A 27,931-nucleotide genomic window follows, 5' to 3' on the forward strand; every position below is an offset into this window, starting at 1 on the left:
ATTCTCAGAACAGCAAAACATATGCAGGAACTTCAGATACCCAAGCTGTTTCTGGATGTGAATGCTCTCCAGTGTTCCCTGTGTGTCTGAATTTCTCTTTTCCTTTACCATCTCTACTCTCATTTCTGGCATACTCCTGATACCAAAGTTAGCAGGGTAGAGTTTATGACTCTCAAGTTTGACATTAAAGCCATTTTCTTTTGCCTAGATCTGGAATATTTGCTACTGTTCTTTCCCTTCCCCTCATTTTTCCCATCCTCACTTCTCCATCTTACACCTTGTAGAATTTTAAATAGTGGGGTGAAAGAAATTTTTTGTTCCATTTTGAGTCTTACCTGCTTGATGATGAATGTGGGTGCAGTCATAGAGGAGTTTGCCTATCAGTCCTGCAGGCTGCCACTCCAACAATCTTTGAAAACAGCAATTTTAAGTGCTGATTTTTTAGGATCTGCTATTTTAGGGGTGATGGAAGAAGTTCCTGTCAAAATGTAATGTAATGTTTACAAACCCAGTTTGTTTCAGCAAAGCAACACAGTGAAGCAACAAAATTGTAACAGCCTTTAAGGCAGAAATCAACCTCTTTAAAATACCTTGTCAAGGATTCTGCTCACAATTCTCAGGTTTTCAATCACCTATTAATAATCTGATGTATTTGTGAAAGTGGTCTTCTAAATATTGGTCACCAAACCATAGAAGTGGGGGCAATGTCCTGGCCAGGTGTTTTCAGTGTTTGCCCAGGAAACACTGCTTCCCAGCTTGCCCAGCTCAGCCGAGACGTATTGCAAATTAGGTTCTGGGGAAACACAACTCCGTGCAACAGCTGATGTCTTTTTGTTCCTACTGAACACTACGGATTCAGCAACCTAGGTGTTGCTTGTAGTGACAGCTGCCTGGCTGTCACAGAAATCTTCAGAACCAAGAGACATTTCTGTGTTTCAGAAGTTCACTGGGCACTGGCACAAAGCCCCTTTTCACAAGAGTATTCCTTTTGCTGCCTGATGTCAGGTGATTACAGAAACTCACATTAAATTCTTTCACTGTAACAGTAAAAGAGGAGAGGTGCTTTCTGTGTTTTCTTCAACCTCAGACAGGGGAAAGAAGAATGATCCTCATAAAAGAGACTGCTGTTGTTGCAGATCTGTTTAGTGTGGGAAGATCTTTTGTGCTGATTCTCCCTGAGTGACCTAACCACTGACTTACTGAACATAAAAATACCTGCACATAATACAGCTGCAGGATTATTAATAATAATAATAATATTTTTTAATCTCCCCCAAGTACAAGGACTACTAGTGTTTTGTATAGAACTCTCTAGAACTCTAGTTGGTAAAGAAAAACCTACAGATTCAGTCCCAAGCAAGGTCTAAAAGAAATCATGTAGATCTTAATGTAGACTTAAAAGTAATCAGAACACAGTCAAAAGCAAATTACTTCTAGACATCTGTATGAGTAAAGTACTAAGCTGATGTGCTTCTGACATCAGCTGTTTCTTGTATTAGCCTAAAAACAGAGAGCTTGAGGATTACAATTTTGGATTTACCCTTTTCCTATCCAAAAATGGACTCAAATGGAACAGCTTAGTCTTTGAACTCAAGACCAGCTTTTGAGATAAAAAGAGGTTTCATTAGTGATTGTTTTCCTTTTTGTATTTTAGCCTTTGTGCTGCAAAAATTTTTTTTTTTATCCGTAGTGGAAGTGGTTCTGCTTTAAAGCAGAAAATATGGTTTAAATCTTATTGGGGAAGACTAAAGATTATTTTAGAGAGCTGTGTTAAGGCCTTTAAGTTTGTATATTGCAAAGTTTGGTTCTGATGTTTGTATTGATTATAGTTAGTATTTGTGGTGTAACAACATGCAGTGGAAACAAGCTGCATTGCTTCCTTCAGACAATTCATTATTGACAGACTGTCACAGACAAGATGAAATTGGTGCTACAAGAACTGGATGGATCAGCAATAATTGAGTTTGCTAAAGCAAACCAAAGAGTTGTTGCTGCTGCCCTTGGGCTCTTTTGGCAGCCCTGGAATGTCGAAAGTTGTCAAAACCACAAAATATCCATCTGGTACAGAAATGTGAGGTTGGTATGGAAAATGATATTGTTATGGATTTAGCTTTGTTAGAACAATATCGTATGGGGCAAGTTTGACAGAAAAAGTCACTTTGTCTTGAATTGGCATATTTTTCCACTTAATTGAGATTTAACAATCAAATCTGGTGTCTACACTTTAAACTGTAGACAGTTGAAGAGTGTCTACAATCAACTTTTAAATTGACAAGTCATTCAGAAATGGGAGAATGTAAGGCTGCTTCTGTGAAGTCTAGTTTATTCTTAGAAAGGGCTTCAAATGAAAATGGTCTGTGATCACTCACCTAAAGCAAACAGGTTGGAGTGAGTACTGAGAATGCTGGAATCCCAGTGAAGTATTAAATAAAGCTGTCTGCACTGTTCTGTGAGATACTTGTCTGAATTGCCACACTCACACATACGACAGTTCTGCTGCTGTTACTTTGCTGCTTTGTGTCCTTCAAAGACAAAACAACATCGGTTCCATATTTTGCTAATGTTTCCCTGCCCTTGGCAGTCTGTTTTGGGTCTAGCATATTTTCCTCCAAACTTAATAGAAGCACTGAACTGTTCTTCTGATAGTCATTGCTTTACATCATGGTTGAGATGTATCAGTAGAAGCTGAGAAGTGTTTTGCACTATTACCTGGATCTAACCTGGTCAGAAAATTAGATATCAGCATCCTATGTATCTTTCACTAGAATTTGTTTTTACTTCTAAGTACTTCAGGGTTCTGTGTTGTAAACCTGATGATGGATTTCTTAATAAGAGTTCCAATTCATGTGCTAATGACTAAAACCCAAATGCTACTTCATCCTGACTTATTTACAAACCAAAGGAAATTTACTGCTTTTTTAAGCCTTCGTCTTGTGACATGCAACAAAACTGAGATAAATACAGAGGTCTTAGAAAATCTTCACTTTATTTTCCATATTTATGTTTGAAAAATATTGCATACAGGGGATATTTAGATTAGTGTGCCTCTCTACCCTTAAAAATAATAATGTTAATTGCATTTTTTTAAACCATACAACAATTTCTATGCTAAGTAAATATTACTTAACAGGAACAGAATATTGTTTCAGAAATAAACTAGCATTAATTACCTGAATAATGTTTGAGAATGGAAATGAAAAATATATAAAGCATTTCTGATAGACATAAAAAATATATAGCTGAAAGTCAGTTTACGTCCTATGATTCTTTTTTTTTTTTTTTTTTCTTCATTATTTTGATGTTCTTAAAGCAACTTTTAAACATGCCATGTATGTTACTCCTTTGCTAGCTCAAAAAATAATTTGTAACTATGCAAAACAGTTGGTCAGGGAGGCCTAGTTGATTTTTATTCCTGGTTGTAGGTATGTAGAATTCAGCCTGTCTTAGACAAAGGTATAGGTAATTGCTTTACAGGAATGCAGGTTAGGCACTACAGTAGTTGCATGTCTGTATTTAAAAAAAACCAAAAAAAGTAAAACAACAAACTTTCCAGGACTCATTCTGCCAGGCATGTTTCAGTTGGACTGGTAGACTAATTTTAGAGGTTATTGTCTTATTTTTCAGCAATTTTTAGAACAGTTTGCAACACTTAATTGTGATGATTTAAATAAGGCTGTTCTAGATAACTTAGAGTTCTAAATCCATCTCAGTTGCCTCTAGGCCTCTGAAGCACAATGGGTATGTAAGGGTTACATTTAGCTAAGACAGTTCTACCAAGAAATAGAAAATAACTTCCTTTGTTACAGTGGCAGTTTTTCCAGATTGCCTGTTTCAGGTTGATGGTGTACATTTAATAATCACATGTGATCAGGGTCCTGGCTTCATGTGTGTCACTGAGAATTGGAGCCTTAAAACACACCACCACTGAAACAAGGGGATGATGTAGGAGTTAAAAGGTACATCCTTTCTCTACTCAGCCTGAAGAAATGAGTTGCAGACCAACATGGTGTAGTTAAAGACCACAACTTTATTAACATGCTTTGTATGTGGTGGAACTATTATTCCAGACCCAGCGTTTGCCACTGACAACAACTGGATTTAGCTCACTGGGGAGTTTCAGGTTTATTGCATATTTTGATAACAGACTTTTAAATCATGTCTCTGCATTTGTTGTGTGCATACCCTCCTATACATCTGGGGTTTTTTTGTAGGATAGTTTTGATCTGTAGTACCTATTAGTAGTGGTAAAAAGTGACTTTGAAACAATATTCTGCTTACAGTGTTATTATTAGGTAGAAGTAAAATTACTATATTCCTACTTCATAGTGGATACTGCAAACATAATAGGTAGTGCTGATACAGCTCACCTGAGTTGACTGACTGCTGTGTAATTTAATCAATATGACTGTAAATATTAGCCTTCGATACCTCTCGGACATTTGTACCCTGAAAAATAATCTGGAGAATCTTGGGTACACTTCTTGGTGCTTACTCAAGTAAGCTGCAATGGGACCGTAAACTTTCACTCTACTTTGGTTCTTAACACAACTCAGAGAGTTTCCCTCTTGTATTCCTTTTTGGATCTACTACCTACTGTGAAAGTTTTGTTCTAAGAGGAGTTGCTTAATATGAGAAGAAGGGATAATATGCAGTTGGAGTTGTTTTAAACAGAGGTAGAAGCTTGTTCCACTTAAGTGTGATTATTATCACTGTTTATTTAATAAAGTGTTTTCTCAATGTAAACCTTAATGGTGAGGTTAAAGGCGGTTATGCTTGCTGTAACTTTAGAACACAAATCCATGAAACCAACTTCTAGTTACAAATGCCAGCCTTAAAAAAACCTCACACTTTCTTCTTGGTGTGTGCTTGTCAACACACACATTCTGTACAATGTGATAAAACACTTGTAGTTAACATGTGCATGCAACCAAAATAGATTAAAGGCATGTACTGAAGTTTTTAAGACAGTACAGACTAAACAATCAGGAATTTAAGGCATGTTAGAAACAGGGAGGGGAAAATAATTGTGCTCATTTATTCAGTTTTAAAATGAAACAAAAATTATTACATAGCCTTCTAATTGACAGTCAGAAATTAGTCTTTTGTAACAGTAAGCATACATAAAATCATGTTCAGGAATATGAGAAAAACACTCTTAACTTCACTAAAAAGAAAAGTAAGTACAGTAGATTCCCCCACTGTATTTTCATTTGTATAATGAAAGTTCCAGCAGGCAACTGCTTACTTCATAATATCTTTAAAAACTTTGTGTTGCTCCTCTGGTCTGCAAGAATCTGGCCCTTATATCCTTATCAATGTCTGTGTAATTCCCTTGCCTGGGATGCCAGACTCAGATGACAAAACTGTCATGCAGTCAGATTTCTGGTTTAGCTAGCTACGTGCACAGTCCAGCAGAGCTAGATACCTTGCTGGGATCCTGCAGCATGCTCTGCTTTCCATGCAATATGCTAAGCATTCTCACTTCATAGAATCTTAGGTGTTATAAAGAGCACTGAGGAAAACTAGCTCATTTGTGTCCTGAAATGTTGGCAATTCCTATTTTGAGTCATTATTCTTAACATGAGTTCTAATATATACTAAATATCTTGCAGTTCTGCAGTGTCTATTTAGCAAGCCTAAAGAAATTCCTGTGAAGTCCTAACACTGCTGCCAGGTGAGAAGGCAAAAAAGAATACTTAAACGAATAGCAGAAGTCAGAATAATTTTGCATTGAATATTGGCTCATGCTCTGTCCATTAAAATGCATTTTTTTGTTCTTTTTGAGATTTGTTTTTGCCAAGCTGTTCAGGTTCCTAGTAATCATCGACAGATTCTTAAAATTGCCCTTTTCATCATGCATTTGATATATTAACTGATTCTTCTTGTGTTAGGCTATGAGAATGGTAGCTGATGCTTCCCAGCTGCTGAGACAGATAAGGCATTTCATGACAGTTTCATAAAAAATGTTCTGTTCTATCTCCCATGCTCCCCACACTTCTCTCTCCATATCAGCTTTTTTACCCCTTAACAAAAGTGCAGCTAGGCCACGTGGCTAAACATCTTATTCCCCTGCTGCTGACCCAGCCCAGACATGACATCAGTACTAGGGCAGGATATGTCAGCTTCCTCAAGGCAGAAGGGAGCATGATGTAGGAGGAACTGAGCTGAAAAGTTCTCAGGGGATGAGAGGAGTGTATTACAAATTGCATATTTTAAGCAAGCAGAATGGAATCTCTTGAAACAGGCAGACAGATATTTGCTGCTTAGGTTTTTATCACTTAAAGGCAGTTCATACCAAGTCAAGGACTTGAAACCAAGTTTGAGATAATATGAGAGGGTAAAAGCAGGCCAACTGACTAAGTCAAAGTCATTTTAGAAAGGTCCAGAAGGAAGTGATTTGGTCTCAGAAAAAAATGAGGCCAGCAGCTAATACAAAATAAAGCAACCCACTTCCACAGAAAGAAGCAACCCATTTTCATACACAGTCAAAAGCATGTGAAAGAGGTGTTATTTTAGTGCAGCTGATGTGCTTAAGAGCCATATCTTAATCTGTCTTTGATAACTTGCTGCTTTAGATATACTCCTGGGTGCCCCAGGCTGTATGTAGCCTAAAAGCCATCAGTCAGGAATAAAAGGTGCAGAACTGGTATTATTGGGGTTTTGCCCTGTCTTGAGGGTTAGAGAAAATGTCATAAAGACATTTAACTGCTGTGCTTAGGGAGTTTTCAAAAAGCCAGTCAAACTGCCCTCAGAGCTACTTTGAGCTGTCCACGCAGCACAGAAAGAATCAGTGCCTGGCCCAGTACCCCTCTGTTCCATGCCACTGGGAGGGATGAGGTGGTGTCTCTTTCTGTCTTATTCATAGATGGGGAGATAAGATGTTTTGTTTTCTTCCCTTTGTTCCCTGTCTTTGCCACCTGCCATTTGTGAGTGTTCAGAGGTCAGAGACTCAACTTTTAAGAGAGAGAGCCTAAAACTTATGTAAGGTAAGACTGACTTTTAAAAACCAAAGCAAAAATTGAATATTTTACAAGACAGACAGAGGCATAATTATATTAAAAGTTACATAGTTATTGAGAAAACACATCCCAAGTTGCAGTTCAGTTAAGTGAAAGAGGCTACAAGAATCATCAGAGATATTTTTAATCATACCAATAATCATCCACTATACACAAAATAGCACAATATACAGGGTCATTGGGTCATCAGGGATATTTGCTCTCTAGTTAGGTGAGTATGATCAATTCAGAGTCCATCATCTACCTATAGTTCTGAAAAACAAATAGGCAACTACAAATTCACCTAATGTAGGTAAAAATTTAATGAAGGATTGATCATTGATCACTCAGCAAATTTGATGAAAAAGCACCACCGAGTTAAGAAGCCTTTGTCCATAGTTTTGTGGATATTAGAGTGGTATTTGACTTCATCAGTGGATAAAAAAGTGTGAATTGTGTTCCATCTGAATGTTATGGAGTGAGAGGAAGGGTTTCAGGGACTTTATTTTTTTGTCCTTTAGATGTGTGTAATATGCAAAATGCTAGAAATAATTACATTTCATTTAAAAGTTGAAAAGACCTACCTGAAGTGTAAGTTTAGCCAAGGCCACAAACTTATGTGAGTTTCAAATATATGTAGTACCTTACTATGCCAAAGCCTCTCAAGGCTTTTTATAGATGATATACAATACACAGTAAATGAATGAAAACAAGCAAATCTTTGGCTTGAGAGGCAACTGCTGAAATACTCAGCAACAAAAACAAGCAGCAGAGACAGAATGTATGAAAGTGAAAGAATGAAACAAGGTCAATAAAGAGTACCTAAGGCACCGTGTTTAATAGTTATCTTTGCTACACTCCTTAAGACCTCCAAATAACATATAAAGCTGTAAATGCTAAGGAATGTGAAGATGAAGCAACTGAGGAGATTGAAGATGAAAGAGCAGAGAACAAAATACATTACTCTTATTCAGAGTTAAAATTCTCATGATCAAAGGATTTGAATAAATGTATTCTTTTAAGTGATAATGAAGAAAAGAGAAGAATGAGAGCTAAGAAAATGAATGAAAGGAGGAACCAGTACCATTAAGAGTAAATCCATTTGATATTCATGAATTGCAAGTCAAAGTGGAGTAGAAAAGAAGGCTGGAGATTGGGATATTTCCTCTATTGTCTAGTGCATTTCTCAGTCTCAAGTACTATAGAGGGGGGAAATATCCCCCTTAATTTAAAAAACAACATAATAGGAGAGTCCAGTCTGTACTTGCTTTTGGAATATGCACTGTACAGCAGGAACTGCAAAACTGTTCTTGCAAAAAAAAAAAAAAAAAAAAAAAGCAAAGAAGAATTTTGAAGAGGCCTGGGAATTCTGTTTGTTCCAAAATAAATAAATTAATCACCACCTTAGTTGATACTTTCATCAAATGCAGTATGTAGTGGACTGGTACTATAAGCTACATCTGATGACAAACTGGTTAAATCTTGATTTGGCCACTCTTCCCTGCAAATCAACAATTAAAAAAATAAATAAATAAAGGGCATTACTATTCTGGGTTCGTACAAGATGGTTTGTTAGTCAGCTCTATTGAATTAGCTTCCCTTTCTTATACTAGAAAAAAGAACATGTAATTAAAGCTCTTTGACATAACTGGCTTACTACAGGTTTGATGATCTGGGTGTAAGATGTTCAGTCAGCTTCCAAATTTATGTTCCCTCCCTGGTTTCCATCAGAGGGAAATTTATCCTTTTACATATTTTTAAAGGAAAAAAGTCAACAAACCTCTATGCATCTCAGTCTCTGGTCTTATATGAATACTAGTTCATCTATGCACACTTCAAAGTTTCAAAATACCATGAGAGATTGAAAGGAGAAATTGCTGAGAAATCTGTAGGTATCCAAATATGTGCAGCAGAGCAGGAAGTTAGGTCTGCTGAATGCTTCAGGGGATATAAATACTTCTAAGGGGGTTTTTTTCCACATAGTTTTTGGACTATCAAACTAAAGTCTGCAATAGCCAGAAGCCTGCTTACATTTTAAAGCATATTAATTAAAAACTGTACAACAGCATTTAGTGTTCATGAAGATGATTGTTACGCTTTTGGCATTTTTAGGAAAGCACATCAAGCTTTAAAGTAGAATAAGACTACTGTCTTTCAGTACCTAGACTTTGTGCTCATGAAGTACAAAAAAACCACAGACATTTTCCTTATTGTCTGCTTTTACCTTGCCTTCTCCCCTCAGGTATGGCCCATTTCCTGTTCCCTTGGAGCTACCTTTGGCTATATGGCTGGTCTGATTATTGCACCTCTGTGGATACACTGGAACCGGAAGCAGCTTACATACAAAAGCAGATAACTGGAGCAAGAAAAGAGACAAGGTATTTCTTTGTGCAGATTCCATACAGACTGTGCAAAAGTTGGGGTTTTTTAAGAGATATATATATATATAGTCAAAGCAGAAGACTGTCCCAATTCAGTTAGAGTATTTCAGGCCAAGCATCTCCACTCAGTAAAATCACATAGATGCCATTTCAGCATGGTGCAGTTTTTGCTTCCTCTAGACTGTGTAACCCTGAGAGATTGTACCTTCCAGTCAGAATAAAATATTTGTAACAGATGTGGTGGCTTCTTATTACAAGTTCGTTGAGTTTGATTTTGTTCCTCTGGATTTCACTGGTTGTAGAAGGCAGAATCATAGGTTTAACTTTCAAACCTGGAACAGATTCACTTTGTACTTAATGCATTGTATTTAAAATCAGTAGAATTTCACAGTAAGCCTGGCCATTGTCAAACGTCTCTCACGTGATCAAACAGCAGTTTATGCATCTTGAGCCTATTCTCTTCTTCACTGTGTGTTTCTTTGGAGTTAGAATGGCTATAATAGCTTCATCAAAAACAGTCTTCAGTCCTTTCTGTGTTAAAGCTGAACACTCCACATAGCAGTAGGCTCCTATCTGTCAAGAAAATAAGTTAATTCAATTGCAGTATGTCTCAGCTGTTCAATTCCATCTGGGCACTTCTGCTTCCCTCCCCCCCCCCACCATAGCAACATTACAATGTTTCGCTGCAATCTAAAAAAGTTATCTGCATGTGCACCCCTCTGTGGGTAGGAGAAAATAAGATTTGTCTTTCATCCAAAAATCTTGAAGATATTTAAGTTGATTGGTTTCTATGGGAAACATATAAATTCTTTAGATTGGCAGTGGAGGCCTAAGATATGGTTGATAATTAAAGAGCAAAAAAATAATCACATGACCCATTTGTGTTTCAAAAATAAAGGCTCTGTAAGTGTCCTGATAAGCGTTATCTACACAGTAGTTAAAATGGTATTATAATATTCTCAGATAATGTCCAAAAGATGCTTCCAGCATTTTGCTTGAACAGGAGTGGTCCCTTCCAACCTCAGCCAGCCTTATTATCTTTGTCTAATATTTATATGGCTTGTATAGCTTTTACAAGTGTCTACACTGAAAATTAGAACTATTACTGACAAGGAAGTCTAATTACATAGGTCTGCTTTTTCCTATATTCATTAATGCAAGTAAGTGTTATTAACTGGTAAGCAGTCACAAGATTTCATAAGATATGCAAAAAGTGGTAAAGGAAGACAAAGTAGAAATAGAGATGTTTTGTTGTTATTGCTGTTGTTCTTTGTTACTTGGTTTCATTTAGGAGTATCCAGTTTACCTCTTTTGCTAACTTCTGTCCTTGCTCCACAGACACGGGCTTCTCTTTCATATCATTCAGTCTTGCCAGAGTCTTTGGGTCATCACGGAGATCAATCTAGCAAGAAAGATTGAAGTCATGCTGGAATACTTTCTCTAAACAAAAGTCAGCAGGCAATATGATACCTTCTTTTTAATGGAGAATTATTCAGTGGAATATTATCTCTATAGAAATGGAGTCATGTCATGATTCAGATCGTGGACCCTTCCTGATTCAAAAGCCCTACATTTAAGCTGTGAACCTTTAGTTCAGAAGTAAGAAAAATTTATTCTATAGTCCAGCACTTCAATTAGATGTGATCGTCTTAGAATACTAAATGAAGTGGCAGAAGTATTAACCCAAAGGTAACACCAACATGTGGGTCACTTCATAAATGAAGCCCAGTCCACTACCCACAGAAACAAGAGGAAATTGTCTCACTTCTCCCCTTTTCCTATTTGCTTCAGCAAATATTGCATGTGACTAATTGTTGTAGACCCAAGTAATTCCAGTAAAGGGCATGAGCAGACAATTTTATTCTGTAAGTCACATGGCTTTTTAGAAAGTCACATGGGAGACATGCAGCCCATCTTGCCACCCTGCTTACAAAGGACATAAGTTTGTTTTTTTTAAATGGAGATAGCTTATTGGAGAACAACACATATCTATTTTTCTCTGCCACCTGTAAGGGTTTTTCCTCCAAAGGCAGAAGGAGGTGCTGCTCAGGTCCTGTTGGGCCTCAACTTCCAGCCCAGAGAAAAGGCACTGTACAATGATCCTAATTGTTTAAATAAAGTAGAACAGAACCAAATATACCTGTGTTCCTACTAGTAAAAAGGGAACATTAGGTGCATATTCCTTCAACTCTGGTACCCATTCTTCCTTCACATTTTGAAATGAAGCAGGGTTTACCACTGAGAAGCAGATAAGGAAGACATCGGTCATAGGGTAAGATAAAGGTCTCAGACGATCATAGTCTTCCTAAGGAAGAAAAATTCTGTTATCTGCAATATTAAATTGTTGCCTGTATTTTAACAGTTATATTCAGAAACTGTATTTGTATTTTGTTAAGGTTGTTGAGGCAAACTTTCTGAATGTTTAAAACTATTCCAAGTTAGTTAGTATCACTGTTAGAGCAAAATCTACATATGAAGATAACTATATGTGAATATAAGTATTTTGAAAAATGTGTTACTACTGATAGAAATTTGCTTCTCTATGAGAATATAAAGAAGATTACCATTCAAAAAGTTTTCACATAAGGAAAAAACCGAAAGGCTTGTAGTTCAAACATACTTGCAGATCAAAGATTAATATTTGTAAAGAAATGAACAGGTGACTTATGTAGAGTCATCCAGATTATACAAAGCTAAGATAGATTAAGGCTATTTGATACAAATAAATGTTCTATTTTGGATCATACACAGAGGTGATATATAAAGCCCTCCTTAGAATTTTCTTTATCTCTTAGAAAGCTTACAGTCCTGTTCCTAATGTGCAGGGCAGTAAGAAGAATCAGAAGGGATCTCTTGTCTAGACAAAAAGCAAACCCAGCGAAGGATCAGATGGAACAGAAATTCAGGATCAAGAACACTATCAGTGGAATATTAATGCCTTTGTTTTTTCATTTGTTGGGAGTGTGGGGGAGGAGTTAATGTGAAAAGATTATTTAGGACATTTAGAGCTTCAGCATTTAAAGCCAGCAGTCCTACTGCCAGGGCATTCAATACTGTGGCAAGACAAGTACCTGGGAGCATTGCCTCTGCTGTAAGGCTCAGTTGTCTCTAGCAAGGGAGAAAGTGGATTTTTGCCCTATGGTTTAGCTAACAGCCAGAGGGAACATGCCCCAGCTTCTCTCTGCAAAGCTTCCTTTGGTCTTTGGCAGTGAACCAATGCCTTACCATTCCTGCCATAGAATTTTGGTGGTTTTTGCAACATCAGTAACTAAGACTGAGCCCAGGCATTGCAGAGGCACTGCTAATGCTGGATTTATACCTTCCATGGTAAACACCAGTTTATTAGGGCTGCTGCAGCAGTTTCCCTCTTCCCCATGTAAACTCCCCATCTTAATTAAATCTCACAAATATTGCAATGATTTGTTCATTAAACATAGAGACAGAAATGTAATTCAAGTCCATGTTTGAAATGAGCCAGAAAATTAAATTTTTGTTTCCTTGGCAACAGCCACATTACCAGGTTATTAACCCATAGTCACACCCTCAAAAACACTCTTTATTGATTTGTTAGGTTTTAAACACTAAACACTAAAATTTCAGAAAAAGTGTGAGAACTTCCTCAGAACAGTTTCTGCTTGGCTCATCTTTTCATTTCTAAGTCAACAGCTATGGGAAGAGAGCTGTTATTCTCATGAACTAGAGGGAAGACAAGCACAGGCAGAAATTCTGCAGTAGCAAGGAGGTGATCATTACTTGTCATACTCTTATGCCATTTTGAGTATCCACTCTAGTTTTGTACACAGGCTTGTCAATTAGCTAGAGCATGCTTAATTGTTGACATGGCTTCCCAATTTCACAACCACAGTAACTGACGCCACTTTGAAACTAGGACATTTGACAGGCCTTTTCCCTGCCAGTGTCAGGCTCTTGCCCGAATTCAGAAGAAAAAACTAACTCTGTCTTTTCCAAATCTGTGGACATTCATCATAGAAGGCAGAAATAACTTCAAAACATCAACACAGGAAGTTGAAACTTTTTAATGCTCAGTTGGTTTTTTTAGGCATGTGTGTTACGTTTCACTTCTACTGAATATAGCTAGATCTTGCTCAGGGTTGCACTCTGTTTTCTGGGGTGGAGATTAAAATCCTAAAAGAAACTTCCCAACTACCAATTACTCTGTTCCCTGGAGTACAAAATCTGCATGAAAGGACACGCAGTGGATCCCTCAGTTGCTGTGAAATTCAGCTCTAAATCATATTTGGGGTATTAGTGAATAAGGTGTGTTTTTAAAAAATCTAGTTAAAAGCTGTAATTTGTTCCTACCACCAAAGAGCTGCCATCCCTATACTCTACATTTTCTAAAAATCTCTTATCTGGATTAGGATAGCTAGAATACTGCCTGCACTAAATGCTGGAATGGAGAAAGCATTTCACTGTCACCAGAAATTACTGTTAGTCCATTAACCTTAAAATAGCTCTTTAGTTAATCCATTTCAAATTACAGATGGACCTTTTATTCATAGCAAATATTAATCATTGTCTTAAAGCTGGTCTCAGGTTGAACTCCTTTCCTGCTCCTGCATTTGTTTATGTGCCTTTTGATTTATATCCTGTCCCACTTGCACTGGGCAAGCTGTGGGTCCATCCAGTGTAATTAAGAAGTTAAATGGAAGGCAAGTACAATGTGATTGGATACATCATGTACCACAGCCAGAGATGTGTGTGGTATTGCTACAGTGGCTGCACTGCATTTAAGCTTCCTTAAATTATCAGAGAATTTGGCTACCAGTCCTGCTGCTTGAAGCATGTCAGTGCTCTCAGGCTCTCCTTTAAACCTTGTCTGTTCTCTGAATATCATGTTTGCATTGTTACTAATAGTGACAGTAGTTCTAACAGTGCCTCCCACCACATGACTGGACTGGTCCTGAGTCCTGAGAGGAAGCCCTGCTTAAATTTTGTCAGCATCTAGTAGGCCATCTGTGCTTCAAGACTCCTTCTGCCTCCCAACAGCTGCTCAGAAACAGCAATAAAACCTAGAAACTTTCTCTGATGTATTGGGCCAACATAACTGCTACAATTGGTAGAAGAATCTGAAATACCAAATTAATTTAGACTGAATATTAGAGAAGCCTGGAAAAATCTTATTGCTTCAACTATAATTTATTCCCTGAATCTAGTGTAAGGGAAATAAATGTGCTTTATTCTAAAATTAAATGCAATGGCAAAATTTATTATACTAGCCAGTCAACCTAAATTCTAATTTGAGTGCATGTACACACCACACTATACAGCAGTTAGACTAATTAGACAATCTGATTGGGGGAAGCACTGCATATGTATTTAGGCTTTAAAAACATTTAAAGATATTTTAGGAATGTGAATAAGATGGGCAAGAAAGCCCCTAAGGATTGAAATAGTGTAAGTCTCAAAAACTCCAGGCTATGACAGTGAAACAGCTCATTCTCCAACATACTCTAGAGCTTAAAAAAATGGTTTGAAGAAGCAGGTGAATACAGAAAATTCAAGGGCTGTAATAACTTCAGACAAAATTGGACACAAGAATGTTGACTTAATTAATGTTCTGTGGAGCTGTGATCTCTCTAAAAGACATGACACTGCAGCAGGGCTGTTCACCATTTCCCTAGTATCCTGTGGAAATCCAGGACAGCTGCCAGTACACAACAGAAATGAAAAAGGAGATGAGACAAAGGAGCCCAAGGTCTTGGCTTCTCCACTGAAAATGGGGGTTTTGTTTTTAGAGTGGAGAATGGAAATTCAGACCTACATTACCATGTCTTCTTATGGTAGGTTGAAGGTATGTCTAGCATTGCCTTTATCTTGGTTCCTTAAAATCTGTCCTTTAGGTCTCCTTTTCCATGTTACTGTACCTAATAATCTGCCTGAGATTTTCTGCTGTCTTGTACTTAAATACTGTATTTTGGAAACAGAGGTCTTGAGAAACTTTTTGTATGCAGGCTGAAAAATGGTATTGCATTCCACAGCTTTATAATATTCTTCATTTCATGGGTTTGTTCAGACCAAAAGCAGAACACAGTGTCCTATTTCATGTCATGCATTTGACTTTGAGCTAATACCTTTGCCCAGTTCTATGGATATCAGCTAAGACACAGCTAAAACCACACAAACTATGTTCCAAATTCTGCCACTGACACAGTGTGTAGTCCTGAGGAAATCATTATCCTCTCTCTATTTGCATCTTCCCATCTGCAGGGGTTTGCTAGCTTAATAATGCATTAGTCTTTGCAAAGCACTCCAAAAGCCTTTGATATACACAGCTTATATGCAGTGGAATATTTAAAACAAAACATAGACAAAGTGGAGTATAGTAATTTCTGGACAACCTTCTTGACCCACAAGAAGCACTATTTCCTTTTATTTATTAGAACACTGAAGTGTGAGGTGCAGACATACAGAGGTTCTGTTACTCTAGAGACCTCGTAGCTCCCCCAGTTTATGGTATCACGCTCCTCCCAGCTTGAGTTGAAGTGATGGACACAGACAGAGCTCCTTACCCCTCTGTCAGTAGTGCAAGACCACAGGCCTCCTACTTCTCTGGAATGGTATTAGAGTCTCTCTGTCCACTCTGGAGAGATGAAAGGCAACTAGTCCTTTGCAGCCAATACCTTCCCACACCTTGACCAAGACCTTTGAGGAAGTCCACGCCTCTCAGATCTGCCATTGCAAGTCGGAAGACAATCTAGTTCCATCTGGTTGGTTTTTATTTCCTTGCTAGTGTTTTTAAGAAAATAGGAGAAACCAAGTTCTGATATGTCATTAACACTGACTCAGGGGCCTAAGATGTGTCGTGTTTTAATCTACAGTCAGTGTCTTGTTCTGACAGAACCAAAGTAATTATTTTATGTGTTTTGCAGCTTAAGAATGACATTTTAACAATGCATCTTCAGTTGTTATACTCACATATCATTGATAAACCTATTTCTATTTTGAGGTATAAAGTAAATGGATAAAAACAAAATAAAGCTTGCACCACTGGAAGAAAAACTGGAGCTCAGAACCTCTGCATTTGTGATCTCTGTGTTAGTAACCATCTGTTGCTTTCACAGCTTACAACAGCAATCGTTAAGAAGAGGTTCTCACTCCCAACCATCTGTTTTTAGAGGGGAAGCCAAAAATAGACATCAGGCAAAGTTGCTAAAGGAATCCAACCTTCATGCAGTAAAGGGTAATACTACTGCTCAGAGGGGCTCAGCGAGGCAGAGTTTTGCAGAGTAAAATCCCAGGTAAAAGTCTTAAGTTTTAACCACTTCATAGTAACAAGAGTCAGAAGTCCTCTCTCATAATGAATTGCTATATTTCAATATTTGAAATGCATTTCAAAGCTGTCTTTCAAGACTGCATTTTTCAGTTTTCCTCCTTGAAAATAAGTTTCTGTTTCAGAAGGTCCCCCATAATATTTTGGAAAACAAAACAAGTGAACCATGACTGATGTACATAACATGTGGACTTAGCAATGGCTCAAAACTACCTCTGGACACATCTCGCCATCTCCCCCAAATTGTTTGTAATTAAAGGCTGGTCTGCAGCTTTGCCATAAGTACCAGGCAAAGCCTCTGTCTGAAGGTTTGGAAAGCAACTGCTTACTCCAGAAGCACACCAGGAAACAGACTTCACTGCGCTGAATCACCCTGTGGTTTCTGATTCTACGAGATGCTTGGTGGGGGAGGAGAGAGAGGGAAGTGGCCTGTACTGCCCCATGCCAAGCACAAATTGCTTCCCTGGCTAAAAAACACTCTTCAATTTTTTCAGTCTATGCTGTGTAACACTGTCACCCTTAGCAAGGAAGGAGGGTGGAGCGTCCCCCAGGATTCCGGTTTCCTGGCACTGCCACTCACAAGGCACCACTAATGCAGGACCATTTGGCATAAAGCTGCAATTTGGACTGACAGTGCATTGCCATAAAACGTCTGCTTATCCAATTCCATGACCCGAGCTCTGCTACAGTGATGACTGCATTTGATTTTTCAGTTGCTTACATCTGTAGCCCCTAGCTTTTAAACACACAGAACAAGAAAGATGCAGTGATTATTCCCTGACTGCAGGGGAAATGTGCACTACAGGCCCTCTGTCTCTTCACAGGCTTCTGAGGATACGGCTTGCATTGCTTAAGAAAGCAGAAATTGTCCTGTTGTGGTTTGTTCACACAGGTTTCCCAGAGAGTGCAAAAAGCTGCTGGTTTGAGCCGAGCATCTATTTTTAATTTATAGAAAAGGCTGCAAGTATGCAGAGTAAGTGCTCTTCCATTGTATTCTAAAAATGAAGTAAACTGATCTAAATCCATTTCTGAATTCCTGTGAGGAGAACTATTCAAAGGACATATGAATTATACATTGAAAAAGCCCAGGGTTTGTGAGTTACCTTTTTTTTTAACAATAAAACTTTTCTCCTGGCATATTTGAGAACTGTGCAGCTGCTTATATGTCTGAAAAGCTCTTCTGGATAGAGAGAAATAACTAGCTGGAAGATGGAGCCTAGTAAGATGGATTTTAGAGCATTAGAGACCAGAAGAACAGAATATTTCTTTTATTATACACAAAATTACCTTTAAGTGATCAGTTTTGATCCTAGCTTTAAGATGGGATTCAGTACTGTCCAAATGCTACATCTTGCCATGTGGTGATGCTAAACTACTTTCCTAGATTGTCTTAATAGCACACTCTCTTCTCTCCATCACCACGAGAACTTCAACTTGCTGGTTTCTTCTTGGTTTTCTAAAAGTGAAAGTCCCTGGATTTTCTCTATAGGGCTTATTAATTCAGCATCTGTATCAAAAGAACATGTATTCATTACCTGACTGCAGGCATAGTTTCACTTGAACACCTTCACTTAAACCTGTTGTCTACCCACTGTGGAGCTCCTAAGAAATGTCATAGTAGCTGCCATGGACAAGCCCTTTCACTCCTCACCCATGAGAAATCTCAGTCCTTCAGTGCATTTCTTTCTCACTGTCAGTGACTTTATGAACAGCATTCTTTCTACATCAGATTTCCATTTTCCCCAAGACAGGAATTCACCCCAGTTGTTGTGTCTGCAGCCACGAACAATCAGGATTTTCCATTCTTTCAGATATGGCAAATCAAAGTTTAAAAAATGAAATGCACCCTGACATGGGAGATCTGGAAGGATGCTCTGCATAACCTGCTCTTTGGAAAGATGGGTTCTCTCACTTTATTTTCACAGAAAAGTGTGACCTGTTCTCACAGGCAAAACAGCCTATGGAAGAGTTGGTTTAATAGTTATCCATATGATATCAGACGTGTCTTTTAATTTGCTACCTATATAAAGACTGATCAGACAAGCAAGAATGATCAGTTAGGTGTCCCATTCCCTTTCACCTTTTACAAATAAACCCCAACAACACATTCTTCAGTCCAGTGTTGAGCAACAGATAGAAGATTACAGCATCACACTGCCTCCTCAAGACTAGCTTCCATCACACAACTTTTCAGGAGAGTGCCAGGGCCATCACATGAATGAACACATCACAGTGAAAGAGTTTCTGGAATTAAAGGAGTTCCTTAGAGTCTTCTGCACTTTGTTTTATATCAAGTCCAGGGTTAACAGCTTTTATTGAAGAGCGTGGTAAAACACTCAGCAGATGTTAAGGCAATTGAAAGAAAAACCAAAGGCAGTTTTTCTTAAGTGAGGAATTTGTAAGCCATCTCACTGCCTGTGGCTGGCCTATCCCTTGGTCATAACTAAAAACACATCCCAGATCACACCTGGCATCCATCCCTTATTGACTCCAACACTGAATTTTAACTGGAAATCGAACCAGCAAGGAACTAGCATTAAGTCCTAATGATGATGTTAAGGCATTCGTGACTACATCTAATTTAGAGCACAGGCTGCCTGAGGTACTCTGAATCTGTGTTTTATTCATGTGCAGCAATATACTCACCTAGGATGCTGACAGATGTTGCTTTGCTCTGGAGAATAATGCTGCCACCTGCATTTTTATGTGCACACCAGCGAGTGGCTGGCATAGAAAAGAATTATTGCACACGTGCCACAGCACAGATGCAGCATGGAGCAGGATTAAAACAGACTGGGGACAGTAACTGTAAAGTGTCAAATGACACAACCTCTTCAGAACTGCTGAAAGTGTCACGTAGCATTCAGACATTTTTCTTAACACAACTCACCCAATCACTAATTCAAACAAATAGACTGCTTATAAAACCACAGAACAGAGTAGTAAAAAGACACAGTTCTTCTCCTATGTCCTTATTTTGCATTTTTTCTCATTAGAGGAGGAACAGTTCTGTTAGAAATGCAACTACTAATTTGGAGGCTTAAAAAATAGTCCTGAAGTTCTGCCCCAAAGCATCGATTTTGAGGTGTTGAAGTTCATAATTCACAATAGAACTACAGGATTTGGAATTGGTGTGCTTTATATTATTTCTTAATTACCAGGTTCCTGGAGTCCATACAGAAAAAGCACATCCTTTTCACCTTTAAATTAAAGATAAATTTCTAGTACCCCACAGATACAGAAGAAGGCTGATAGATGAAGGCTGAAGATTTAAAGAAAACCCACATGCAGCAAAGGGCAAAACCGTTTTAATTTCCTAGATTTTTTAGGTAGCGGTGTATGTAGGTAGGAAGAGCTGCTTCATAATTTTGAGTACCCAGGACTGATAAAACCTTGCTGAAGTAGGTTTTACATCCACTTTGTCCATGTGTTTTTAATAAAGGAACTGGAACAAAGTTTACTGAAATCAGCAGTAGGGTGCCAGCTAACACAGAGCTTTGGATTAGACCCTAACACACTGAAAGCCCTTTTACACTGCAGGTCTGTGCTATGGAGAGTGCTCTCATCTAAATTTTGTTTGCTTTCTATTAAGATCGTAGTTTGAAGGCTGAATCAGGAGTTAAGCTATAAATGAAAACTGCATTTTTTTATACTTCTCCTATTTACCAAAATATAGAGAGCTCTTTGCAAGGAAACAGATTTCAATGGAGAAGTCTGAGTATGGACCTGACAAAAATTCCCAGGGTCTCATATGTTCTCTATCAGGAAAACTGCATGGGTCATGCTACCTTACCCAGTTGTCCCATTCCATCACTCCTGCCTCCTGCAGCACAGCTGTAGATTATATGATACTCAGCTGAGTGCAGGTGCACACACCATCTTAAAATGAACTCGGGAAGTAAGAGGATACGCAATAACATGGTACTGTAAGAGCAGTAACTATTTGTATTCAGTGTTGCTTTTTTAGCTGGTGATGTTTGGATAGCATTGAAAGATGCCACCATGCCTCAAAGAAATTAAAAATCAGTAAAATTCATACAGCACTCTGTCACAAACTAAAGGGTATCTACTGACTCTGAGCCTGGGAAAAAAGGGCTTTTCCTTGGCCATATAATCAATGTTTAGCAAGTGTCCATCCTAGATCAGTAGCCTTCATAAAAATATGCTTTAAACATATCAAAAACTTTTCAGAGACACTGTCAAACTTGGTTTGCTTTGTGTTCTTTATTTTGGTCTGCCATCAAATTGCTGTTAATGTGGCAAAGATATTCTGGATCTACATTTTCAAATGCATCCCTTAGATTTGATTTTAACATTACTCCATGTTGCTGTTCAGAAGTACTGTGGGGCTTTTGGCACTCTGAAAATGAAATGTAACTGTCTTGAGTTTCCAACATCTATCTAGTGGATACTTCTGGGAACTCAGAACACCATTTCCCATTCTGCAGCTCCCCATCTGTGATAACAATACTTACCTATCCTTCTAGGAAAGCTACCGTGCTTTCAAAGCATGAGTCACAGCTCACGAAGAGGCGTTTAGATGCAGGCTTTGCACTGAGACTGTTATTGTTGCAAGGCCATTTTTAATAACCAATCTGAAGGTGTAAGTCCTTTTCCTTTTAAAGAGAAAGCTTGTCTTTGCTTAAACCCTTATCTAGAGAGCTCTGAACATAGAGATTGTTAGCTCAGACACTTCACCTCCTCTTAGCTGAAAAACATAAATTCCAAAGGGAGAATCTAGGCATGTTTTTATTTTATCTGCATAAATCCAGTTGTTAAATCTACGTGGCTGGCAACATCCTGAGGCACAGAGCAGCTTCAGTGGAGGCTGAGCTATTCATAGGCCAGCGCACTGGGCTGAGAGTGAGCTCATGAGCTCACAGCCTCCCAGTGCCAGCTGCCAGCTCGGCTGGGACATGTAAAGGGAGCGAAGGAAAATGCATGTGGGAGGAGGGAGGCACAGCGGGGGCAGAAAGGGGACAGGATGTTAATTGCTAACATTTCATGTTTAGAACTGCCAAAATCAAGTTGGAGGTTTCGGTGTTTACACCTCTGCAGTAAAGGGTGGCAGGCTTTGCATTGTGTGAGACTGCTTCACTCCAGGCTGACATTTGGAGCTACGGCTGCCTGGTAGGGGCAACTCAGAAGGAACAATGTGCTCTGAGGAGGGACATTTCTATTTCACAACAGACCGGCAGCTGCCTCTCTTCTCAGTAAGATCCTGGAGTGGTACCTGGGGCTAAACCAGGGCTACCTACCAAAGCCAAGACAAAGAGCCAGCAAGGAGTATAAAGATTACTGCTATTTATTTGTAGCAACCACCGCAGGTTTGGGGACCATCCATTTGTTTTTACACCTCTCCTTAATGCAGACACTCATCTCTTAATAACTGAGTTATACACTTCAGCAGCCTGACCAACTTTAACATAAAAATTTTTTAGCATCTGGCCTTCTGTTACAACCAAAAAAATCAGTGTATCTGAATTAAGATGGTTGTGGCTTCAACTAGTGTGACCATCTGAGCTGAAACATGCAAAGAAGTGGCTTGTTCTGTGCTTGTGAATACCATGTTTTGTGGTACTGTTCTGGTGACAGGTGAGAAGGCACCAAGAGCTTCATTGTATCAGACCCTGTACTAGTGCGTTTAAGGCAGAGACATAAAAGCAGAAAGCCAAGGAACACAGTTCACCTCAGCTTTGTCCAACCATGCCCAACTGGTACCAACAGTAAGTGATGCTGAGGGATATGAATGCTGTTATGAAGTGCTGCACCATACTAAGATTGACCATACCCCACTCTGCACTGCCTAGATGCTTGGCCAAACAGCCACGCCACCTCTCTTCCCAGAGCAACACAAGCAGTACAGGCTCTGCTACTGCAGCCTCCCCCATCCTTCCTCTAGGTCCCAACCATCCTTTACAGCAAAGACACAGGAGCAGAGCAAGACTTCCCCCTGTATGTGGTCAGCACACGCTGGAAGAAAGGATACCATGAATTAAAATCCTACAGCAAAAGGGTGGCAGAAGGATGGACTCCAACTGTCATTTTAAACAACAGCCTTTGATATAGAGCAAAATCCCCAAAAGGCAATTCCTGTGTGTCCTACCACTTATTCCGACCACTTGGGACATCGCAAGGGGACATGTGGCACCTCTTTGTTAGTGCTTGCAGACATTCCTCCAAAAATGTTAACATCTTGAGAGCTGGCAGTATTATTTCTGGTATCATGGAAGAGCAAAATGATAATCACTTGCCAGCATCTCATAACCACTCCAATATGGTGATCTTAACAGACCGCTGGTGAAGCCATGGTTCTATTCCCGAGCTGATTTTGCCATGTACCCCTGTTCAGTGAAGAGCAGTACTGATACACAGTCTCCCACAAGAGGCTGCTGCAAAGCCAGAGGCATCCAAGCATCAGTATCACAAGCATGTTTAAACTTCAGTGTGTCCATGCATCTTCAATGCAGGTAGGTTCCACAGTTCTCACTGTCTGGGGAAACCAAGACCTGCTCTAAACCCACCCAGTGCACACAGCAAGGCTAAGAGGAGCTGCTAGCTCCAGCTCTGGGAGGAATGGCTGGAGGAATGGCACCAAATTCCCACCCACTCCCTGACACGGGAGGCTGCCTCCACAGCTGCAAACCCAAATGGGCTCTCAGAGCTCCACAGCTCAGCAGCTGTACTGGCTATTTTCTGCTGAACCAGAGCCTCAGTATTTTCAGCCAGAGAAAAGCCTTCTTGAACTCACACACACCCAAAAGTCTGTGTATAAACTGAACTTTGTGAACCACTGGTGGCATTTTTCCTTGCTATATATATTACCAAGGAAAAAATGGGATTTTAATATATTTATTTTTCAACCTACTTTAAACTCTTGAAAATATGAGGCCTTATGTCATCGTTATAGTTACTACATGTGGTCCTGTGTGTGTTGTGAGAAGTGAGCTAGAAATGAGTACTGGATGAACTCAAAAGCTTGCAACTCCTCTGCCAAAGCAAAGTCTGTCACATGTTGCTAAATACATTACCATGCAAGTTAAAGAGACCCACACACTGATAAGCCAATATTTCAGGGTGAAGAGCTGCTGTGCACCAGCTATGAATCAAAATCTTGTCTTTAATCTTTCCTCTCCTGTGGGCTTTCTGCATGGATTTGGAGTAAGTCACTATCTGAACTTTCATTAACCCCCTTCACTCCTCTTCCTCCTGAACTGAGATCTGTAGATTGTACCTATTTACTTCATCCAGAGCTGGAAGTACAAACTTGCTGGTGATTGTGAACTGCTTTGATACCACAGTAATCACACAGAGCCAAGTTTTATAAAACAGTACTATCAGGCCAATATTTTAAAGTAAAGTAATTTGCAAGTGACAGAGACAAAAGCACTGATGTATGCTGGCATAGAAATCCCAACCTTGGGCAGCAATGTATCCAATCCATACAAAAGTCTATGGAAGCAGCAGGCATGTACCAGGTACATCATCAGCTCATGTCTTTTCTGCTCTTTACTATATATATTTAAGCTTTAATGTAAGCTTTCTATTATTGCATAGCTTTAGGAAGACAGGCTTGTCAGCTGCTCTGACAAAGCAGCTTTTAACTGAATGAAGTTGCTGGACTAGCATCTTGATAGAGACGCCCTTCTTTAGTTGTACTGGATGTTGGGAGGGGGTCCCATGGGCAGTTTCTGATGTCCACCAGTTCCCCAGACATGCTGAAGTGGGATGGGGATAGTGATAAAGATTTTATTAGTGACACTGGTTTGACTAAGAGGAGAGTTTTGCCAAGACCATATATTTCTGTAAAGGTAGCCTCATTAAAACACCCTATGTGAACTGAGGGTCCTCTGAATCAGGCCAGCAAGATCTATTTCTAGGTGCCTCAAAAACTGCCCTGGAATTCAAAATGAAGATTTCAGCTTTTCAGAAATTGGAAAAAAAAAGCATACCTTAGCTTTCTCTACATACAGCTTCACACAGAACAGTTTTTTCTTAGTATAACAGAAACAGCTGTTATATAACAAGCCCTACTGACTTTTGAGGAGGTCAAAGGTTGCCTGTGTTTGCACTCAGCACATTCAGGCAGAGTGGGGTACCACAAAGCCACCTTAGTTGAGGTTACACAGAGCTAACAACTAACATTAATAGCAACAAGCCCAGCACAAGCAGCTTGAGACGGCATCCCCACATAAACTGCACATGTACAGAAGTGCTAGGCTCGCTTTCACACTCTCCAATACTCATTATAAAAAAAAAAAATTAGTTGCACACTAGCCAAATGCTTTGTCTGAGCACTAGATCCTCACTTTGCAACCTACTTAAGCAGTATTTTAAGGCCATGTTCTGAACCAATTACTATTAAAAAACAAGATTATGATAGTAATAAGAAATGCACTTAACTGGTACAAATTTGACTAGTTTGTGTTTACGTCAGTGAGATGACAAGCATGAAGTCAGTCTTTGTGGGAAGAGTCTCACCCTTCAGGGTATCAGCTTTCTGGAAATGGCGCTGTTTGCTACAATTCTCATGGAATTAATTTTTTTACTGATTTCAGGCCTGACAAAGATATAAGACTGGTTAAATGCCGATTCCCTAACTCAAGGCTATATGCGGATCTAAAATGGTACATTAATTCAGGCAGCAGTTGTTCAATTAAGTATAGGAACAACACGGTTAAAAATTACAGCTTCAGTCTATGCGAGTTCAGTGAGATTGTCTTACTAGTTGCTCTTTACAACAAGGAAGCATGTCTGAGGTCATGTGAGACCAAAGCACATGCTCACGCTGCAAGAAGAAGTTCTAATATAGGGAATACACGACTTTACAGAAACCCATGCTGCATTTCCGTATATGCTCTGCACCTCCTTGGGAGATGCCTGCATCTCCTGGGGACAGGCCCTTCACAAACTGTTTCAAATAAGGGACCCCCAGAAAGTACTCTCACCCCAGAGACTGCGCTTGGCCCGTGGTTGGTGCCATGCAAGTTAAGCTAAGGAAGAGAAGACTTGAATCATGAAGCTCTTTTTGACACAGTGACCCCTCCAAACATCCAATATTTTATCTATCATTAAAGTTACTTAAGAGCCATGCTGACATCGCAGCATCTTTCACAACTGGCTGTAATAATCGTAACCAAATGAATCACTTGAGTTGTCTGGGACAGCAAAAGAAACCCAGGTTATTTCAAAGGCAGTGGCTGAGAATTACATGTTATTATTTCCCACCTTTAGTTTGAACAACTCTTTGTAGCTATTTGAGTGCTGTAAACCACAACCAAGGCAAGCTGCGGCAGCCTGGCTCTCCATCGGACCCGAGGGGCTGAGGCAGCGTGTGCCCTCTGTGCTGAGCGGGGCACATTTCCCCACCTGAAGGCGGGCGGGAGGGTCGGCACCCCGGGGAAGGGGTCTGGCCAGCGGCGATGTCACTGCCCCGCAGGCGCCGGGCATCCCCCCAGCCCAGCGCCGGCCGATGCCGCGGCGCCTCGGCCCCAGCACCGCTAAAAATAAAGCCCGTCTCCGCCTGCCCGCCCTCGGGAATCGAGCTTGGATCGATGGTTTTCTTTTAAAGACAGGTTTTATCAATCGCCCCCCACCCCCGCCAACCCGCCTCTGAAGAGCCCGGCCCGGACCACAGCCCTGCGAATAACTTCAGCGCCGGGATCGCCGCCGGGCGGGGGGACGGGGGTCCGCGGGCAGCGCTCGGCACTCACCTGGCCGGCGGTGTCGTACAGCCCCAGCAGGTACTGCTTGCCCCCGACGGTAACGCTGACTGCGAGGGGGGAGAAACACAGCGGGTGAGGGGGGGCACGCCCGGCCGACCCCTCTGCCGGCCCCCCCGGCAGGACAAGGCCAGGGGATGGAGGGAGGAGGGAGGCGAGAGCGCGGCTGCCGCCCCCGGCGGTAGCGGGGCCCCCGCCCGCTCACCTGCGTAGTGGTCGAAGACGGTGGGCACGTACTCCTCGGGGAAGGCGTCGTTGGCGTAGCTCATCAGCAGGCACGTCTTGCCCACGGCGCCGTCCCCCACCACCACGCACTTCAGCATGACCGCCGCGCTGCCATGGGCCATGGCCGGCGCCCGCCCTCATGGCCCCGCGGGCGCGCCCCGCCGCGCCGGGCCCCTCGGCATCGCCGCCGCCGCCGCTCAGCGGGCGCCCCCGCCGGCCCCCGCCGGGCGCGGCCCCCCCGCCATCCGCCGCTCGCTGGGCCCGGCGGGAGCCGCCTTCCCGGCCGCGCCGCGCTCGGAGCGCCCGCCGGGCGGAGCGGGAGGGGCGCCCCGGGCTGCAGGGCCCGAGCCCCGGCCCCGCTGCCCGCGCACGCACGCACGGCAGCCGCCGCTTCCCCGCCCCGCCAGCGCTCGGGCGGTGCGGGCACCCCCTGCCCCGCGCCAGCGCTCGTTCTCTGGTGGTCCCCGCTGGTCCCCCGCCATCGCCCCGTGCGTACAAAGGAAACTCCAGCAGCATCCTCTGCTCTTAGCCCCTAACTGCCGGTGAGTATGAAAACAATCAACGGGATGCTGAGTTTATTCGGTCTGTATTCAGTAGCGGGAACAGATTTATGAACACCAACGTGTGTCATTTGAACAGGCTTGAGCAGAGGACAAAACCTAGAAAGAGTAGATACTGCATGAAAAATGAGTGAAATCATGCTCCCACTAGTGTCAAAGTCCCACTGTTCAGTGGCACTAGGCTGTCACCTTAGCAAGCTGTTTCCAACTTCACATTTTCAAATGGTGTGAAATACGTCTACAGCCAGACAGAAACAATTGCATTTTTAAGGTTACAATTTTTCCAGATTCATGCTACAAGCCCTATCCAATTGCAACAAAAACAGCACGCAACAGTGCAAGCCACGAGGAGACCTCTGCGTTGTGTAGTTTGTGTTTCTATTTGATCTGACACGCTTCAGGAAGAAAATAAATGCAAATCTCACATTGCACGAAGCTTATCTGAATATTCAATAAAACACATTTTCAAACCAGGACAAAATACAGAAGTTATTATTTTGCAAATTTTTCAGCTTAGTCAATCAAACTTTCATGCCTTCAGAGGGTGTGAGCAGAACATCCAAGCCTGCTCTGGTGCAATTTCATCACAATTCATCCAGAGAGCATCAAACCCATGAGCAGACAGAAGCTGCCCCAGGAGGTATTTCCTCAGCCCCTGGAAAATGCCAGCTATACAAGAAAGCAGGATTTACTGAGAAGTCAGTCAACTGGCAGCCAGCTCAGGACTCAGCACACAGGTCTCCCAGACAAC

At 40.8% G+C, this 27,931-nt stretch overlaps 2 protein-coding genes across 4 annotated transcripts in view; one reads left to right on the plus strand and one right to left on the minus strand.

Moving 5' to 3' along the window:
• The window catches only part of PIGF (phosphatidylinositol glycan anchor biosynthesis class F), an 18,234-nt gene extending 8,619 nt beyond the window's left edge, over positions 1-9,615 (plus strand). Inside the window, exon 6 of one of the 2 annotated variants that reach the window (XM_056488777.1) lies at positions 9,241-9,615. In XM_056488777.1, the coding sequence (XP_056344752.1) occupies positions 9,241-9,354 (114 nt within the window). In that variant the 3' untranslated portion in view covers positions 9,355-9,615. Of the gene's footprint in view, positions 1-6,938; positions 6,987-9,240 lie in introns of those variants that run through there. The other variant, XM_056488778.1, reaches the window with a different exon arrangement.
• Positions 2,968-27,159, minus strand: RHOQ (ras homolog family member Q). 2 transcript variants are annotated; one of them, XM_056488776.1, is made up of 5 exons: positions 26,601-26,825; positions 26,387-26,445; positions 11,520-11,684; positions 10,686-10,781; positions 2,968-9,952 (listed from the first exon to the last, which is right to left on the minus strand). In XM_056488776.1, the coding sequence occupies exons 1-5, from the start codon at positions 26,740-26,742 to the stop codon at positions 9,797-9,799; spliced, it is 618 nt and encodes a 205-aa protein (XP_056344751.1). In that variant the 5' UTR covers positions 26,743-26,825; the 3' UTR covers positions 2,968-9,796. The 2 variants fall into 2 exon arrangements, with proteins under 2 accessions (XP_056344751.1, XP_056344750.1); XM_056488775.1 differs by having other exon boundaries at positions 9,666-9,952; positions 11,520-11,617; positions 26,601-27,159.
• Between the last annotated feature and the right edge of the window lie 772 nt (positions 27,160-27,931).

The sequence above is a fragment of the Oenanthe melanoleuca genome, chromosome 3 (genome assembly GCF_029582105.1).
Source record: "Oenanthe melanoleuca isolate GR-GAL-2019-014 chromosome 3, OMel1.0, whole genome shotgun sequence".
NCBI lineage: Eukaryota > Metazoa > Chordata > Aves > Passeriformes > Muscicapidae > Oenanthe > Oenanthe melanoleuca.

Excerpts from the sequence above, each read along its gene's own strand:
- RHOQ (XM_056488775.1), bottom strand. The coding sequence starts at position 27,136 with ATGCTGCTGGAGTTTCCTTTGTACGCACGGGGCGATGGCGGGGGACCA. Across the intron at positions 10,782-11,519 it reads TTTTACTAGTAGGAACACAG|ATTGATCTCCGTGATGACCC; the intron begins GTATATTTGGTT and ends CTTTCTTGCTAG. Across the intron at positions 9,953-10,685 it reads GACAGAAGTTAGCAAAAGAG|ATAGGAGCCTACTGCTATGT; the intron begins GTAAACTGGATA and ends TTTTCTTGACAG.